Here is a 19,776-nt window from a genome sequence, read left to right on the forward strand (position 1 = left end):
TTACTGTTGAATAAAATTATGGTTAATTGACAAACTTTTTAGTTCGTGGTTAATTAAAGTTTACTGTTTCATAAAATTAAATTGATTTAAATTTAATGTTAAATAAATTTATGGCTTTTTTACTTCATGGGGCAACACAAAAACCAGGGGTACCACATCCCCTGTTGGCTGTTGCCTTAAGCCTTAACCCCCCAAGTTGTAGTTAGGGTGTCAAGAGCATTCAAAAATCTTATTTTGAATTTGAGATATGACATAATCTAATCAATTTAGATATGACCTGATTTGATTCAATAGATATTTGAATCGATCAATTATTTATTTTTTATATATAATATATAAAATATTTCATTTATATATCAAATATGTCTTCAACAAATATGTATGTAATAATTTAATTCTATAAATAATTTGTATATTTATATGCTTTATATAAATAAATTATTTATTTTATGTATTTATGAATTACCCAAAACAATGAATCAATTGAATTTGATTCAAATCAAATATTCAAATATCTAATTGAATTTGAAATCAAACATTGATTTTTAATATCCTTTGAATATCAAATCGGATTTGGATATTCAATTTTCTAATTTGATTCAAATTCGAATATTAATACCTAATTCATCTCGAAATCAATCTGTTTACACCCGTAGTAGTAGTGGGATTTGATCCCATGTCTCTACTATGAATCAAACTTATAGTTAATTAACAGAAATTAATTAATAATTAATTAAAACTTACCAATAATAAACAAATCAATTAATTAAAATTTACAAAATACTCAACATGCCACCCAAAAAGCTCCCCTCTTCTTAACGACTCAATATTTCCTACCCACATGAACTCTATTCACACACCTACCCACAAAACATTACCTCTATGCATTAGGAACATCTTCCTATTGTAAAAGCATGAGATATTCATGTGTGGCTGTGATCTGATGTGAGTAACGGTGAATAAAGTGTTGTGGGTAAGAGATCCGAACTCCTTAACACGTTTAGATGTTATAGTGGCATTATGTCTCTATTTCTCTCTTTTTGTCTTACTCATCTTCTTTGTTTCTATGTCTCCCCCGCGGCCCCGCCGATCCCTCGTACTATAAAACACCCCTTAATAAGGCGTCTCTCTCTCTCTCCAGTCTCCCATTCTTTATTCATTTTTTCTTTCCATTTTCCACCAGCCCCTCCCACTACAAAGAACCCTTCACATATGTCCCCCCCCCCCACTTATTCCTCTCCCTCTCCTCATTTCTTCCTCTTGGTCCCACTACAAGCACCAAACCATCATATTTTTCCATTGTTTGTCGATTGTACATATTCACAAAGTAATATAAACTTTCTCAGTATTCTTAGATGTGCTCATTTTAAAATTAAATCAAATTTGATTTGATTTTTATTTATTTTTTAAGAATGTTGCGGTTTACATGTGAGTATTATACAAAATAGAGTCCTATGTTGGAAATGAATGAGGGTGCAAGGGATTATACAAATGTGGCTCATAACCCAATAAGCTTTTGGGTTCTTACGTGGTTTCTTGTGTGCAAATCCTGCACGTGTGTATGTGTACGATTCATCTGTTTTGGCAACTCCCCTTAATGCACCATCAAAAGTGAAGGTTTGGTTGAGTGCAAGTATTGACAGATGCATGCAATTGGCTCCCCTATGGTCATGAGCAAAGGGCTCTTGGTTGGTTCACATCGAGCTTGTCAATATGATAATGCTTATGTTATAAGGGGAGTATGGAAATACTCAGATGTGAGGGAGAGATTGTTGAGATATACATGTGAGTAATATATGAATGGAGTCCTACATTGGAAAAGAATGAGATGTGCAAGGACCATACAAGAGTGGCTTTCAGGTTGCATGTGGTGTTTATCTCTTGTGTGCAAGTCATATACACGTTTACGTGTATACACCTCCATTTTGGTGATTCCCCTCGATGCACCCCAAAAAAATCTAATGCAAATAGGAGTGTACTTGGTAACTATGAATTACACACTCTTGTTGGAATTAGTAATTACTTTTTTGTTTTGAGCAATTTTATTGAACATTTATTTTATATTTCTATTATTTTAAAATTATTTTTATTTCTTCATACCTTGGCCGAATAGCCTAGGAAAGATGTTCAGATTAAGAGCAGCCACTTTCTGTATCTCCACTCTATAACATGAGTGTTGTGGCATTTGACGTAGAGATGTCTTACAGTTATATCCCCAAATGGAGTTCGGATCTACTCTTCACACTAACCTCACAGCACGATTTAATCATGCATTGGGAACATCCCCCCATGAAGTTGGTGTTAGGCGTGGCTGCAACATTACGTAGATGTTTCAGAAGCGTGGCTGCAACATACCGTGAGGTTGGTGTGAGGCGTGTTTTGTTTGGAGTAAATTCAAACTCCCCCAAATTATTCATGTAGTACTTGTTTGGTCTTGTCACTAGGGGTGGCCACGAGTCGAGCACTTCATGAGCTATTTGAGCTCGGCTCGGTTTCAACCGAGTTTCGAGCCGAGCTCGATTCCAATTTACAGGCTCAATTAATAGACAAGCCAAACTCAAGTCTAATAGAACTCGGCTTGTGAGGCTCGCGAGCCGAACTCAAAACAAAAAATAATATATATAATAAGTTTATAGAAAATAATATATAATACAAATATTATAATTCTTAGTTTTTAAAATATCAAATAAAAAAATATTATATAAATATATATATATATATATATATATATTTTATAAAACATTTTTCTCAAATCGAGCTCGAGCCTTGTACTACCTTGGCGAGCCGAGCTTGAGCCTCGTACTATTTGGCTCAGCTCGGCTCGAATCCAACCCTACTTGTCAGCACTCAACATCATATATCATTACATTATTCACACAACTATTATTTATAATTACGAATACATTTTAAATATATAAAAGATAATTTATACTATATATAAAATGTGTGAATGTAGTGCAAAACTTTTTTTGGACTAAAATATCCTCTATTTATTTGTTTGAGAAAGAGTATAAAAGTCATTTTATTATATCTTTAATGGCTACTATAATGACCATATTTGTGTATTTAATCCATCTCCAATTGTAAGGGTTGAAAACGTAACTTCAATTAATACTTTACACCTCATTTAATCCCCTTTCATTAAATCTTATTCTTAAAGGTATTTAACTCTCATTTTCTCTTATTAAATCATATATTTAAGTTATTTTTTACCAATAAGTTATTTAAGTTATATCAATATTTTTAACAATATGAACCCATAGATTTTAAAATTGACTAAAAAAAAAATCATTATTTATCCAGGTGGTAGCTAAGGAATTCAACCATCCGAATCAAATTGATAAACCTATGAAGTCATAGTTAGGTAACAAAATTTTTAAAATAGAAATAAATATAAAAAAATACAAAAAAAAGATGTAGAAAAAAACTAGACATATTAATGACATTTTATTAATCAAATTAAAAATAAGTGTAATAAACAATAATTATTTTTATTGATAATTAAAAGATATACATACTTTATAACTGACAAAAAATGAAATTATTTTACTATTTGGCAAAAACCAATAGTTCAACTTTGGGTCAAATGTATTAACACTTAATGTCATAAAAAGATAATAAAATATAAAAATAAAAGATACATAAATGTTGCAAAAAAAAGGCACAGGTGTAATATTAATTAATTATCATATTAAACAAAAAGCAAGTGTAACATATCATAATTATTTTTACACGTACATATAAAAAATTATAAAAAAATAACACATCTATAATTCTATATTTACACTACTATTAAAAATATAAATAAGATTGTGAAACTTTCTTTTGACTAAAATACTCATTTTTAATTTAGTCCCTATTTAATTGTGAGGTCTAAATTGTGAATTGAACTACTATTTTTCACATCATTTAATTCCCTCTATTTCAATTTTACATTTATTTGACAAATGAATAGAAAAAACATAAAAAATAAAATAAAATATTATAAAAATAAGAATATAGCCAAGTAGGTAGACCACCTATCAATGATATACTTAAAATTTCACAATTCGATCTAATTATTACATATTTAGATAAGGTGTTTATATAATCATATTTGAATTTTGCAATATGCATCCGGTTAATAATAAAATGCAAAAAACATATGAAAATAAAAATACATATTTATAAAAACTTTTTGATACATTATTACCATCATTATCATCATCTAGAATTATCATGTGCAAAGCATGTGCATGATTACTAGTATTATATAAAAGGACAATAGTATATTAAAAATATATTATAAACTAATAACATTATACTTAATAATAAGAAAAATATTAAAATATTATTTTTTATAAATAGAAGTACATGATTCATTCAAATAAGAAAATGTAAAATAAAATTTTATTATGACCTCTAAAAATAGATAATTTTAGTTATGTATTTTTCCTTTCCACATGCATCGAAAAAAAATAAAGTGAAATGAGAAAAAAGCATGGTCGTGGTTTGTGGAGAAGGAAAAATGATTGGGGAAAAAAGGAAACAAATGACTTAAATTTTCTTGCATGATGGTTTGGATGTGAAGACAATGCAAAATATTGGCATTACACAACAGATATATACTTATTTATGATTTTATGATTGACTGTTTCCCAATCCTAGAGTTTATTTCTCATGTAATTCATGCATTAGTTTATGTTTTAAATTATAATTTTCAATTCATTCTAAACTTTCATTTATAAACAAAATTAAAAAAGTGTGATTTTAAGGGTTTTTTGTGGGTGAAAATAGTGGGACATGGCGCATTTTAATGCATAAATATAAAAATGTTACTCAAAAAAAAAAACACTCCAATCAGACACTAGAGTGTAAAGTTATGGCCTTTGAAAATTTGCATATATGTTTAGTGCACAATTCATGACCTAGTCATCGGGCTGAATGGGTCAACAGTCCAACCAGCCAGGTTGGATGATTTTTAACATGGTTAACGATTTTTGACAAAGCTCTAAATTTTACTAGAGTTGGACTTGGAATTATGGGCGGATGGTGATGGTTTGAATAGTTAAACCAGCTCAAGGGTGGTTTGAATAGTTCAATCAGCTGAATCAACAACGGATTGAAAACACTAAGGGGGTGTTCCTTTTTTGGATTTGGAGAGGGGGGAAAGTTAGTCAATGGGATTTTAGTTTCCATTGACCATGAATCCCATGTTCTTTTTTCAGTTTTATGTGAGACTAGGGAAAGTTTATTTTCCTAGGGTATCACTTACCCAGTAAAAGAATACCCATCTCCTAGGTGGGTAAATTACTTTTCCACATAAGGGGAAAGTTGCCAACACTTGAATGGGACAAAAATGCCCCTTTTAATAATGGATTTCTATGGCTAAAATGGTCATTGCCTTACCTGGATAAGTAACTTATCGAAAAAGAAATGAGGACTAAGATGCATATTTGAAACATCTTTTATATTATTTATTATTATGGCTCTAAATGGTTTGGATTATAATTGAGTCCATATACTCATGCACATGACTTCATTATAGAGCCATTGGGTCTAGATGTAATGAGCAATACATTAGTCAGGTCGGACCCAATTTAGATTTTAAAAAGTCTACAAAATTAATTATTTTAAACTAATACATGTATATAAATATAAAAATTAAATATGCCAATTAAAACTCTATATATGTATATGTATATATATATATGGTGAGAGATAATTATACTACAGTATAGAAGCAAAAAAAAAAAAAGAGAGAAGGAAAAAAATAAAAATATTATCCGATTCCAAATTTAATCGGATGGGATGGGTTAAAATAGAGGTGTAAATCGGGTCGTGCTGCCCGCAGCTCGGCATGGCCTGGGACGAACTTGGATTGGCCCGGCACAACCATGCGGGCCGTGTTGGGCATGGGATTTTAGGTCTACAAGCCGGCACGGCCCAGCTCGTAGCCCGGTCCAACACGACCCATATATATTTTATATTTTATATATATTATATATACATTTTATATATATTATAATTATATAATAATATATAGTATATAATATATTAATAAAATATATATTTTTTAATTTTATTATACTAATTTATTTAATTATTGCATATATAAACAAATTTATACATAAAATCAATATAAAATTAAAATTTTAAGTTTTTTGTCAAATTTTTTAAATAAATAGCTTTGGCCCGATACACGACTCGACCTGCCTAAGGTTCGGTGCACATGCCAATCTAACCCATGGCATGACATGAGCCCATATGAGCCCGTGGGCTGTGCCGAACCAACCCTCAAAATTTTTACCTATGGTCCGCGGGCCAACACAGCACGGCCCATACTTTCCCACGGGCCGTGCCGTACCAGCCCACTTTACACCTTTAGGTCAAATGACTAAATCCGGGATAAGGTATCGAATCGGGTATCCGACTTCCGATTTATCCATTCAAGGGAGACGTTCTCAATGTGCGGTGCGGATGTGGTGTTACGTGCACAGTCACCATCTGGGACCCTAGGTAATCGGCATCTTAACAGTATATACCGGGAGGAGGTTCTAGAAGATCTTGTGATTGCTATAATGTCAATTTTACCCCTTAAAAATGTGTATCATAGTTCATGTGAACGTGGCATTTGGAAAAGAAGTCAATTTAACTAAAAAATGTCCATGAAATAAGGCTTAAAATTATTTCTATGCCAATATTTAATTTCACCTTCCGGATATTTATTTTATTAGATAGAATTTGAATTTTCACGTAAAATTTAGGCCATGTTTGATTTCAAGGAAAAAATAGAGTAAGAAAATTTTTATAAACATTATATAGGTTTTCCCGTCTTAGGCTTCAACCAAATATAGCCACAAAAAAAAGATCTCAAAGGATATGTAAATAAGATCCGTTACAGAGGAGAAAAACGTAAATATGCATACTAGCAGAAAACTGTCCCATCAGATTTCTAACTATAAATAGTAATTTGTAAGCCTCTCCTTGCCCCCACAGAGTTGGAATTCAGAAGGCGTTGTTCTGCGCTCGAGGTTTAGGTCTCTCTCTCTCGTCTGTGTTTCGCCGCCTTTAAAAAAATGCCGCGCCGAAGCTCTGGTGAGTCTCGACTCATCTCTTCCCTATCTGTTAAGTTAGGGTTTCCTTCCTTCTTCTTCCTTGCATTTTCAAGTCTCCATTCTGTTAATTTCTAAATTGATGTAATGAAATTAGCTATTCTCATCGACTATTATTTTATCTAGGGTTTGTTTACCACATCAATATACTCGTTAACCACATAGGCTCTTTCTATCCTCTTTACTCAGACTCATCTGTTTGTTCTATGTCTGGTTGTGTTCTTCTATTTTTTTCACTTAATTTGTTTGTTGTCTCAACCGTGGAAAAATAGAAAGGTTCTTGCTGATGGTTACAAGTTTGTCACCGTTTTTGGTCTTTTATTATTTTTTATATACAACTTTTTTTCCTTTTTTATTTTTAATATAGAAAAACATGTAGTTTACGAGTTGTGCACTTGGTTAGTTGTCTGTTAGTAAAGTGAATATCATTTCGACTTGTGGCCAGTAACTTATCTCATTATCCAAGCTGTTTTGTTTCATGGTTTTATGTGCAATGTACTTTAAGAATGCCAATATCAATAGAAAAAATTACTTTTTTTTCGTAATCCTGTTATCTTGGCTTCAACTTTGACCCTTATTGGGAAGTTTTCTTTTCGAATTATCACACTGATTTGACATAATTCTTACTCGGTTTTTTGCCAATTTAACTAGGCCTCATTTTGTTGCAGCAGCATCGTTTATAAATTTGTTTTATAGTGGCATATTCCTTTATTCTTTAGTGGAAATTGGTTTCTATTTCACTTGGTGCACTGTCACAGTTTATCTTTTCTGTTCATTTCTTTGTTTTGGCTAATGATTTGATATATCCCTTTGTTTTATCTTACTCTTGCAGGAAGACCTGCTCCCCGTGCATCTCCCCGTCCTGCACCTGTACGCAACCCCCCTCAGCCAGGTATTACAGTAGTTCATCTGACAAGCGATACTTTTTCATTACAAGCTTTGTCTATTTTGGCTGTGAAATTTGAGGTTGCTAATTGTTGGTCGTTTTTTTGTCGGTGTTAAAGTGCATGCATTGTGTATTGCATTGATGTATTAATATGCTTTACAATAATTGTACAAGATAGACTTTCAAAGAGGATCACTATAAACTTTACAGTGATATAGCATTTAGATCCCTTTATAAACCATTTCTTGCCCAACCTATTGGCTAAAGCATTTTACCACCTTAGAACCCCAAAAGTAGAGATGAGTCACTTTGACACAAGCATAGTTATCAAGCCACCATGGTGAAACTAGGTGATAGGTCATAGGGAGCACCCAGACTCGGTCACCTAGTTGATTAGGTGCCTACCTAGGTGATGGATTTTGATTTAAGAAGACTCTAGATCATATGTTAATTTCCTAGTTTTACATAGCATAATGGGCATATATATTTAAAAAACAGCAATGATCTTCACTTGGCAATAAATCTCATGTCAAAAGAAAAAATATTCACAATTATAAAAAAGCTGAAATTTGGATGGGATCCCCACAGAGTGCACCCCACATGCATCCAGCACATCCCTACCATGCATTGGGAACATCTTCCCATGACAAGTATGGGAGATGTTCCCAATGCATGGGATGGACGTGCTGTGGAGCGCTCTCTGTGGGGAGCCCATCCAAACTCAAAGAATGGTATTTTAAATTTAAATATAATGATATCAACATCCCAAACACAACATTCTAATGAAATATATATTTAATAGAACATAGAGTAATTGTGGACTAAAAAGCAATAAAATAAGTAACCCATTAAACATAAAAAAGGACATCTTCCCTGTTTTGGTCCTTGAAAAAGAAGGGGTAAAAATAAAAACAGAAGAATGAGAAAGGGGTGTAACCCTGTTTTTATCCAAGAAAATGAAGAAAAAACACAGAACTTTGAAAATAAATAATATGAACATGGGAAAAGGAATACACACACAAGGAAAACCAACATATAAAGGGGGTGAAGTAGGCAGGCCACTTTTTTCTAGTCCAAGATAATCTAGAAACTGACTCAATTCATATATAAGTGAACCCCACTATTTGTGCCTTGTTGCCTAGGTGCCTCCCTAGTCCCTAGGTATTGCCTTGACAACTAGTCTCCACAAATCCCTCTACTAGGTTTTCAGGAATTGCCTTTACCTATCACCTATGTTACATGATATGATATGGTAAGTTGCACCCCTCTGCTGATGAACTGGTTTTTTGTGAATTCATTATCAGTTTTTCATGAATTGCCTTTCACCACATGATATAATAGGATAAATTACTTACAATATTAGTACCTTAAACCATCTAATGGATTTTAGGAAATTGTGTTCAACCTATTTTGGGCAGAACTTCAAAATGAGCCCATGGAAGCATCAAGTTTAGTGTAAATTCTTGTCCAATGCCTTGTCTGTGCCATGTTCCAGCTGTGGCTGGGTAGCGTAACTTTCACCGTTCACCACCACTCTTGGATACTTATAAATGGGACTTTGGTGCTTGAACTTTTAGTGTAAATTCTCTATTACCTTGTCCATCATGTAATGTTCCTGTTATAGGTGGACAACATTAGTTTTCAACAACTCTTAGTCCCCGTTTTCTTTTAGGTAAGTTATTTACCCGGGTAATTACACTTATCCAGGTAAGTGTTTCCCAGGAAAGACTTACCCGGGTAAGTGCATTTGCCCATGTTCTTTTATTTCCCATGTAAATAAGGCAATGGCCATTTTAGCCATAAAATTCAATCATTAAAAGGGGTATTTTTGTCCCGTTCAAGTGTTGGGAAAGTTATTTACCCACCTAGGAGATGGGTATCACTTGTAATGCCCAGGAAAATAAACTTTCCTTGGTCCCCACATAAATCTGAAAAAAGAACATGGGTTTCTTGGTCAATGAGAAACAAAATCCCATTGACCAACATTCCCCCCTCTCAAAATCCAAAAAAAGGACGCCCCCTTAAGGGTAAAGAGCACTTTGCATGGCTATTCTTAAATCCACGGAGATGGCTATAAAGTCTCAGCATGTTATTCCTTTAGTGGCTACAGAAATCTGCTATTGACTACTGACTTGAAATATACTGTTTGATTCTGGGTTCTGATGTAATGATCCTGATAATCATCATGTGAAGAAATGTCTCTTTTCAAGATTGCCATATCATAATTTGGTTATACCATTACCTTGGTGTATTTTGCTGCAAGTTGATGCTGCTTGATGCATATTGGAAGTTGAAAGGTGAAACTAGTGTTATTGTCAATTATTAGTTGATTCTCTGGTTTCGCTTGTCAATTGTCATTGCTGCAGCCAGTCATGCTCCTCCTCCAGCCCCTGCCCAGGGTAGCAGTAGTGGTGGATCCTTGCTCGGCAGTCTTGGTGCCACTGTAGCTCAGGGTATGTAAACAATGCTCTTCTGTATTTACAAAGAATTTGATACTTGACAAGTGATCAAACGTGGTGGAGGAAATGATGGATTCTCTAATTATGCTTGTGTGATACCATCTTTGACAGGCATGGCTTTTGGAACTGGAAGTGCAGTTGCACACCGGGCTGTTGATGCTGTCCTTGGACCTCGTACCATTCAACACGAAACTGTAGTCTCTGAGGCTGCTGCTGCAGCTGCCCCAGCTCCAACCATGAACAGTGTTGGTGGGTCTGATGCATGCAACATTCATTCCAAGGCCTTCCAAGACGTAAGTCAAATTAAGTTCTTCATTCCTTCACTAGAACATTGTAATATTCCCACTCGCTTCAAATTGGTAGAATGCCATTCATCATGTCGTTATTTACCTGATTCAACTTCAGACTCCATCGTTATTTTCTTATTAATTTGTTGTATTTTGCAGTGCATCAACAATTACGGGAGTGACATCAGCAAGTGCCAATTCTATCTTGATATGTTGAACGAGTGCCGGAGGAACACTGGGTCGGTAATGGGTGCTTGAGTGAGTATTCGCTCGGCCCCCTCCCTGGCGTTGGATATCACTTTCACTTACTGCCTTTTTAAATTACCCATTGAGCACTTTTATAATTGATGGGGGAATGTTAGTGGATGAATGAAGGATTCGCGTCAATAATGTCGATTGCTACTGTTACATGACGTTTTGATTACTTCTAATTTAAATGTAGAACACACACCCATGACTTCTCAACTTTTCATTACTTCTATGCTTTACATTTCACATTTTTGGGGTTGCGGGCATATTATGGTATGGGCGGGAGGGAGGTCCATGGATCAAAATGCATGGTGTTTTGCATTAACGTTTTAACTTAAAAAAATGTTAGCATTTGACATTATTAGATCGATGAAAGTTGGTTTTTAATAGGGTTGGCATATGGTACGATTGGAATGCTTTATTTTAATAGGGTTGGCATATAGTACAAATGCAAATGCAAATACGTAGAGTGCAAAACTTTATATTTTGTATGGTATACGAGCCTTAGGAATCAGGACATGAATAATGTATTCACCCATTTTGGGGCCAAAGGATTAGGTGAATGCTTTGTGCTGTCTTGCCATTTTATAACCGGCTTGGATTTATGAGTTAAACAGCTTTGAATGATGCTGACTACAATATATATTTTGGGTTTTTGAAAGGATAAAATATTTAAACTTCAGGTTTAAGAAATGACTAAAATTTGTAAGAAAAACCTCAGTATTCCTAATTTTTTATTGACAATTTACATCGCCAAAATGATGTTCTGTTGATTTTGTCTTTTATTAGTTTTCAACTTTTTAAAATAAAATCCAACGGCTATAACAGCACCAGAAAATGCAACAACTCTCTTCAAACTCTGTGAACTCAATCATCATTGAGGACCAAAGAAGGGGATGAATGAGAGAATAGATTCGCTGAATCCTCCGAGACACACAATTAAAGACAGAACATTAGAACCTGTTGCGGAAGATGAAGATGTGTTGTTACAACCATTAACCACCACAAAAGTAATTCCCAACTTGTCGGATCCGGATAATCCTATATTTTTTGGCCTTGGATCAGATCGGATAATTAGAACCGATTTGGAAATTTGATCAGATTCGGATCACTTACCCGATCCAAAAGGATCAGATCCAACATATATTAATTATAAAAGGACATGTATATATTAATATATATGATGAAAATAGTTGAAATATATTTATATTTTTGTTTTTCTTTTTATAAACTTTTATATATTTTTTTTCTTTTAATAATTTATTAAATTTTCATAATTTAATTGGATTGGATCGGATTCGGATATCTGACATTTTAACGGATTCAGATTCGAACAACCATTTGTAAAATCCAATTAGATCTTTAGATCGGATTTTGGATTCTGTTATTGGATCGAATTCAAACATACTCTGATTCGAATCCGATCCGATCCATTAACATCCCTAAGAAATATATGCAAAGGTGATTCCTAGTTTCTCAATGGGACATTCGAGTGCTTGGCCTTTCTCTTAGATCAGAATGGAATCAATGTAATCGGGTTCAACTTCCGTTACAAAAGAAAAAAATAATTGTTTGTTTGTTGTTTTTTGTTCAAAAAAAAAAAAAGGAAAAGGGAAAAGATATGATATGGAAAGAGTTTTGATCAATCAAAACCCATGAATTTTGATAAATAACACCGAATTGGCTACCACGTTTATAATTCCAATTTATTGGTTAGTTGTTTTTTGGATATCATATCTTTTCTATATTATATCGAACCCAAAAGAAAAAATTAATTATTTGAAAACCTATGGCAATAGAAGTACAAAATATCATGTCCTACACTTTGCCCTGCACAATTTGATAAAAATGAAACTGACGCAGATATAGATATCTCAAAGCACAAGCTCATGGCTAAGCCCGTGCTAAAGATACCATTCCAGCTTCTGTTAGCAACCATCTGCTGCTCCCTTGTCTTGCATATGTGCCTTCCTTTCTTCTTTCAATTTCTGCACAATCTCAATCATCTTTTGATTGTTAAAACGCGCATGTAGTGGCACACCTTAGGTGGGCTCAATCTGATGCCAGAATCTTTGAGGGGTAATTAACTAGGTCGAAGGGTGTTTTCAATTGTAAGGAATAGTTTTGGAAATTAAAAAAATTAAATTATTCACGTGGCATCGTATACAAACGGATTGTAATGGCGTGCCAACGGTAGGGGAGGATTTTGTTAATTGTTAAAAAACTAAGGGTATTTTTAAGTTCTAGTCCATTTCCTAAAACTTAGGGTTGTTTGAATATTTTACCCATTTTGGAATGGGTTTATTTAAGGTTTGAGGCAAAAAATTTGGGATATATGTTGAATATTTGTGTTAATATCCTTATCATAAAAAAATAATGGTAGAAAGAACGGGAGATGGGCTTTTCACATAGAAGGTGATGGAAGTGGCTTCTTGCCCTTGCCCTAGAGGTGTGGGCCGTGTCGTGTCAATATGACATAATTTTGTGGTTTGTTTGCACTGTAGCGTGTTGTGCTTGCCTGGCTTGGAACCCCTCATAGGGGAAGCTTGGCATGACTAAGGACACGAGCCTAGGCGGGCTTGTGCCATGCTAGGAGGCCTTGCCAAGCCACGGACCAGATCCTTTGGCAATTTTGCCAAGTCTTTTTCACTTTTTTCGCTAAGTAAAATGATAAATATTTCGAAAAAAAAAACTTAACAAGATAGAAAATAGATACTAAATTGAAAAGAAATTCAAAAGTTTTATTTCATTTGAATTTAATGCATACATTCGATCATATATGAAGTAACACTAATTGAAAAAATTGCAAAGGAATTGGAATAAAATAATTTAATAAAATTGGATATATAATTATTGACTATACAAAAAAGCATTGACTTCAATATTTTCTTCAAAATCAAGTTCCACCTCCTTTATCTCCTTGATTTTGATACTCACAATCTAAATCTGGTGAACCATCACCATCAATTGAAGTGCCATGTCCTCTTTGATCTTATTGTTTGTCTTCTACATCTAGCCAGTCCATCAAACATATACACATCTCTACACTTTCCTCATACATGAAACTTCTCTTGTCCTATAATACCCTAGTACTTGCACTAAAGCAATAATTCGATGGAACTATAGACATTAAAAGGGGTTAATAGATCACATGGCAAGCAAATTATTTTCTACATTCTTTTCATTGGGCTAAAATATCAAAATTATGTAATTCCTCATAGGGGAGTAAATATGTTAAATTAACTTATAAATAAAAATGAAGTTCCATAAATGAACTTGTTGATGAAGCAACAACTGATTATTGCTCTTTATTTAGTAACGACAAAACTTTATCTAATCCACTATTAGAAGTGGAGCCTAAACAAGTTCTTCTGTGTCCAAACATTATAAATAATAAATTTTTAACTTCATCTTTTTAAATCCAAGATCAATTCCCATATTATCATAATAAGATTCAAGTAAAACATCTACAACTTATTTTTTAATCTTAGGATCTAATATTGCAGTTAGGTAAAAGAAGAAATATTTTTCTAATATTTTAAAATTTTATTTTATTGCACTAACAATATTTTTAAATTTTAAATCATGTCTATATTTTTTAAAACATGCAGTGGTTATAAACAATTGATTAACTAAAATACAAGATGTTGGGTAATAAGCACTCGAGAATACATTAGTTGCATCATAAAAAAGTTATCAAAAATATTTTATACAGGTTGTAACTTCCCAATCATCATTAGTTATAACATTATGGGGCATTTCTCATTATAAAAATAAGTAATAATGTCTTTACTATATAACATAGAATAGGTGGAATTCCACTTGTGTTTGAACATTTTATACAAGTTCTTCTTTATATTTTATCTCAGATTTTTGACATAAATATTTAAAAAAATCTTTGAAGCCTAGGGCTAGCTAATAAAATGGTTAGTTATCAACAACTAATAAAAATGGTTGTTCGGCATATATGATATATATTTTTTAGTTTTTGCCTCTTTTTTTTTTCTTGTGAATAGTCAAAATTGGCAAAAAACCTATGCTCAATTTGTGTTCAATTTCATTATTATTTGATTTCAAATGCCTAGTACCAACTTTGTCATTAAACATATTCTAGACATTGCTGATTTTTCTCTTGCCACCCCTAGCATTAGTAGTATTGGAGGTAAGGGTGTTCGCGATCCGATCTGGTGTAGTTTGGAGAATATCTTAGACCAAACCAGTAAATTGTGGTTTGGGAAATTCTTAGACCAAACCAAACTGCTTTGGCATAAAAACTAAACGAAACCAAACTATTTTATTATGGTTTGGGATTTTGTACCATTCTATAATTTACTTGGACTACAGAACTGGTATATAAAAAAATAATTAACTAATCATGAATAACATAGATATCAATGTAGTAAAAAATCAGGACATGAATAAAAGCACTCATAAAACATGCATATATAAACATATAACTAAAAAAAATAAATAAATCCTAATTTTTTGTCCAAAATTCTAAAAATGGTTGATATTTTAGCTATCTCTCAAGTCCAAATTTGAATTCTTGTTATTATACACTTAGAGTTCCAGTTCCAGTCCTGGTTCTGGCTCCTTATTGTTCACGGTTGAACACAGATTAGAGAAGAGATAAAGGGGGTTAGGGTTTTTCTTTTTCAAATAATAGAAGAGAGGAGATGGGAAGTCGAGAGAGAGATTGCAGTAGCTGGTGGCGAGTCGACGACAAAGGTGGGGACTGCTGGATTAGGGCGGATATGATTCTGTTAAACAGAGGAAGAGGGTATTTGGGTTAGGGCGGTGTATTATAAGGGTTGGAGGAGAGATGTTATCGCACGCTGATATTTTACATGAAATATCAGCTTCAATTCATTACCCATACATACAGCACATCCCATCGGAGATGTTATCGCTCGCTGAGATGTGCATGTGGGGCGTTTTTGGGGTGCATTCTATTACGTGCAGATGTGACCTCAAAATATGCTATGCTACTACTCCCATAACTTCGTTCCTGCATCATGTCATCATAAACTTAGAGAACCTTCACCGTCTCGTCATTAGCTTTCTATGTGATATTCGAATTCCCCTCTTCTATCGGTGTTACAAAATCAAAACCTTTTGAGATCATTATCTCCCTTCCCCTTTAACTATTCTGATTTCTGTGACTGTGAGTCTGGTGTTTCATTTCTTGTGCAATACCCATTATCAAACACTTGGGACTTTTAACAGCAACCCATTTTGGGGATTCAGAAAATGCAAATACAAAATTGTAGATGTTGTTACTTGTGAGCGATGATTGCGCAATTCATCTTTATGATGATTGATGCTACGGCCCTACTACGGCTGTAGATGGTATGGTTGCCATCCATGGACCATCACAGTTAAGACCGACGTGGGTTGAATGAATCTAAGGTTCCACTCCTGATTTGCATGAAAAGCCTTGGGGGATTTCTAAATTCTAATAGTAATCTGAGCAGAAAAGCCACAAATACTGAAGCAATGGACGAATATAATTAAACTTAGAAGAGGATCCACGTCACCCATAAGCTAACTTGTGGGTTGCGCTGTTTTAGTCCACTCTTCCTTTTCTCTGATTTTTAAGCAACCTAATTCCAATATGTTTTTGCCTGGAACCAGATCGAATCATCGACCCTGTAAAAAACACGCAAACTTGCTTCTAAAGACTAAAGCATTTCCGTCGAGAAAAAAAAAAAAAAAAAACAAAAGGAACAACTTGATGAGAATATTTACAAAATCTAAATGGATGTCAAGCGTTCAACAAATTGTTATTCTTCCTTATAGACGGAACATCAGTTGACAGTTGCTACGTTGTTATTAGTATACCAATAGACGACTCCCCTTGAGGAAGGTCTTACACAGTCTCTTCCACGCCTCTCTGTCCGGCTCCCGCTGCTCGACGCTCGTCTTCGCCGCTTCGACTTGGGACTCCTGACATCATAAATTTATTAGAACATTTGCAATGGGTCGACACAGATATGTCTGCTAAGTAAGAAAAAGATGGTTGGTGGGTGGTGGCCGATCGCCGTGGGCAGTGGCTCTCTACCTGGATGAGATTGCGGTGGAGGAGGCGGTCGGCGATGTTGAGAAGAACGTCCTTGGTGTATTCAGGGTGGCCCTGAATACCCATGATGTGATCCCCATACCTGAACATCTCGACGCGAGTCTTATCAGACCATGCCATCACCTCTGCGTAAGGAGGCAGCTCCCACACCTACATGTCTAACAGAATTAATTAAAATTGCTCAGAGAGGGGCAGCATCACAGTACTAACTCTGAAGCTGATCACTGACCTCGTCTCGGTGGCACTCGATGATGGGGAGGCGAGAAGGCAACTTGAGTGCGGAGAATAGCTTGGAGGGAGCCAGGTTTACGCTTCTTATTCCCATGTCCCACCCCGACACCGCCCGACCCGTCTTTCCGCCCAAGGCGCGGCATAGGATCTGCGTTTGATCAAACAAACACTTACAGACAACTCATAACAGTCTTCGAAGTATTCCAAGGATTGGATTAAACAAAGCTAACCAACCAATCAAGGGATTGATTATTTAATTGTACAACCCAAAAGCAGGGCCCTAGTTTGTGGATGTGGAGTGATTCCGGTTAGCTGTTTGTGGAGCATCGAGCAGAGTCAGCAAACAGCCAAGGGACATGGGAAGCACTCCTCTCTCTCTCTCTCTCTGTTAGTTCCAAGCCTCTCAAAACTGGGAGAACTCGAATCTCAACAGAGATGAGATTGGTAAGATTGTTCGACGTGTTGGAGCTGATCGATGATCTCATCTCCAAATGCTGTGATACCATGAACAGATATACCCAATGAGTTGTAGATCATCATCATTGTTACAGATGTACAGTATAAATGAATCTATCAATTGTAAAGTGAAGACTAAAGAGTCCCATTCAGATTAACACAAGAGTTTTACGTGGCTGATTTTTCGTTATTATCTATAGAATACAGGTGCCCCTCCTCTTCCTCCTCCAAATGAAGAACCTTGGCTCTGCCTGTGGAAGCCTCCACAGTGCCCTTTTGCTTTCCACCTGCCATTCTTTACTTTTTCATTAATTTTTTTTTCTTTGTCGGGGTGATCAGAGTCGTATCCTGTGATCGCGTCCCAGCCTGATTGGGGCCATTCCCATTCCCATATCGGATCTGTTCCACGTGCCAGATCACATCTGACCCTGCAATTTCATCGACTCACTCCAGCTGAATACAAACAAACAAGAGTGAAAACTGACTCCTGCCAGCCTGATATGCCAGCTATCTGATATCTCGTCTCCCTTCCTTCAGAAAAAAAAGATAAAGCTTAAAAAAATGGTTGCAGGGTCGATGCCTGCCGTAGATATACACAAACCTTCTTTGTCGTCATTATTTCTTCATCAAGCGCTTATTATTTATTAGACTAATCTTGGTTCTGTGACCTCTGAGTTTTGTCCCTCCACGAGCCCATAGAAGAGCTTTGTTCAGGCATATTTCTAGTGTTGTTGAGGTATGTAAGATCAATTTCAGTCCAACTAAAAAAAAAAAAAAACTTTTTTTTTTGTTTTTGTTTTTGTCTCTGTCAATGCATGTTTTTCCCAAATTAAAAGATTCGAATCTCCCAAAGACGAATGAGTACTGAGAAAATCGCAGCAAACAACACTCTCGCACAAGAGAAGAGACCAGATCTACAAGGAAATCTGAAAGTAAAATTAACCAGATTTGTTCTTTCTTTGAAGTGACTAAATTAAGAATACGCTCATACCTGGTGCCCAAAACAAATGCCGAGGACCTTCTTCTTCATGGAGTCAAGTTTCTTGAGGAGATTGATCAGTTTGACGATCCATACATCATTGCTGTGCGCGTCACTGCAGCTCCCGGTGATCACGAACCCATCGTAGTACTCCAGCTCCTCGTCGTCGGGGAATTCGCCGCCGGAAACCTTGTACCTGTCCCACGTCTCTCCGTCGTCTCCCAACATCCCCATAAACATTCCGAAATACCCTCCGTAAAGCTTCTTCACGTAATCCGAATCATCAGCGCAGAGAAGAACGGCAAATCTTTTCTCACCCATTGCTTCAAACCTCTCTTATCGAAATGTCGACCGAGAGACGCCGCTCCTCCCCGACGCTTCTTCACCTTCCCTCACCTCCTCACCTCCTCAGACGCAGAGTGGAAACAAACATGGACTCTGCTGAGCTGCGCAATTGGTCTATTTAAAAGGTAGGTTTCCGAAAACGCCCAAGCTTTCAACTCAAATTTACATATAAACCCCCTCATTTTTTTGTCCTTTCTTGATTAATTTCTTTCTCAATTTTTTACGGCGAGTTCACTGCCCACGTTAGATGCCGCTGATTCAAGCTGTCGTTTTTTTTTATTTTTTTTATTTTCAAGTTTTTAGCTGGGCCCCGCATTCGCTTCGATAGTGGTGCGGCCGGTGTCGAGCCAGCGACACCGGTATCTTTTTTAGCTTATCCTTCGTTTTTGTAATCTATGGCCGAATGTCTTTTTTAACTTTTACACTTTTAAATGGTGATAAGGTTTTGAGGTTTTTATATTAAATCATTAAAAACTTTATAGATCTTTATCTTCTTTCATAAAATTCATATTTACTCTAATAAATTTTTCTCTTTCACACATATTAATTTATAATTAGGCAGGAAAAGGTAGGGAAAAGAGGGAAAATATTGGGAAATTCATACGAGGTTTATAAAGGTTTCCAACATTTTCCTTTCTTTTCCTATTTTTTCTTTCAAATTAAATACAACCTTAATGTTTGTAATATTTCCTCTTTTTATTAATTTTTATT

General features: G+C 35.0%; 2 protein-coding genes across 2 annotated transcripts; one reads left to right on the forward strand and one right to left on the reverse strand.

Moving 5' to 3' along the window:
• The first annotated feature begins 6,923 nt into the window (after positions 1–6,923).
• On the forward strand, positions 6,924–11,198 carry LOC104595527 (uncharacterized). The gene is made up of 5 exons (XM_010256282.3): positions 6,924–7,077; positions 7,927–7,986; positions 10,347–10,433; positions 10,551–10,732; positions 10,886–11,198. Exons 1-5 carry the CDS (start codon positions 7,059–7,061, stop codon positions 10,982–10,984), a joined length of 447 nt encoding a protein of 148 aa, XP_010254584.1. The 5' UTR covers positions 6,924–7,058; the 3' UTR covers positions 10,985–11,198.
• Positions 11,199–16,687: 5,489 nt separating this feature from the next.
• LOC104595528 (gamma-glutamyl peptidase 5-like) lies at positions 16,688–19,157 on the reverse strand. Its single transcript, XM_010256284.3, has 4 exons — positions 18,733–19,157; positions 17,284–17,433; positions 17,037–17,204; positions 16,688–16,921 (listed from the first exon to the last, which is right to left on the reverse strand). The coding sequence occupies exons 1-4, from the start codon at positions 19,039–19,041 to the stop codon at positions 16,808–16,810; spliced, it is 741 nt and encodes a 246-aa protein (XP_010254586.1). The 5' UTR covers positions 19,042–19,157; the 3' UTR covers positions 16,688–16,807.
• Positions 19,158–19,776: the final 619 nt, after the last annotated feature.

This window comes from Nelumbo nucifera, chromosome 5 (assembly GCF_055504915.1).
Source record: "Nelumbo nucifera cultivar China Antique chromosome 5, China Antique-T2T, whole genome shotgun sequence".
Taxonomy (NCBI): domain Eukaryota; kingdom Viridiplantae; phylum Streptophyta; class Magnoliopsida; order Proteales; family Nelumbonaceae; genus Nelumbo; species Nelumbo nucifera.

What these genes read in the sequence shown, in the direction of transcription:
- LOC104595527 (XM_010256282.3), top strand. An exon ending in ACGCAACCCCCCTCAGCCAG is followed by an intron (nt 7,987 to 10,346) that starts GTATTACAGTAG and finishes TCATTGCTGCAG; the next exon opens with CCAGTCATGCTCCTCCTCCA. An exon ending in TGGTGCCACTGTAGCTCAGG is followed by an intron (nt 10,434 to 10,550) that starts GTATGTAAACAA and finishes CATCTTTGACAG; the next exon opens with GCATGGCTTTTGGAACTGGA.
- LOC104595528 (XM_010256284.3), bottom strand. Translation starts at nt 19,041, where the DNA reads ATGGGTGAGAAAAGATTTGCCGTTCTTCTCTGCGCTGATGATTCGGAT. An exon ending in GCATTTGTTTTGGGCACCAG is followed by an intron (nt 17,434 to 18,732) that starts GTATGAGCGTAT and finishes GATCAAACGCAG; the next exon opens with ATCCTATGCCGCGCCTTGGG. An exon ending in TCCACCGCAATCTCATCCAG is followed by an intron (nt 16,922 to 17,036) that starts GTAGAGAGCCAC and finishes TTATGATGTCAG; the next exon opens with GAGTCCCAAGTCGAAGCGGC.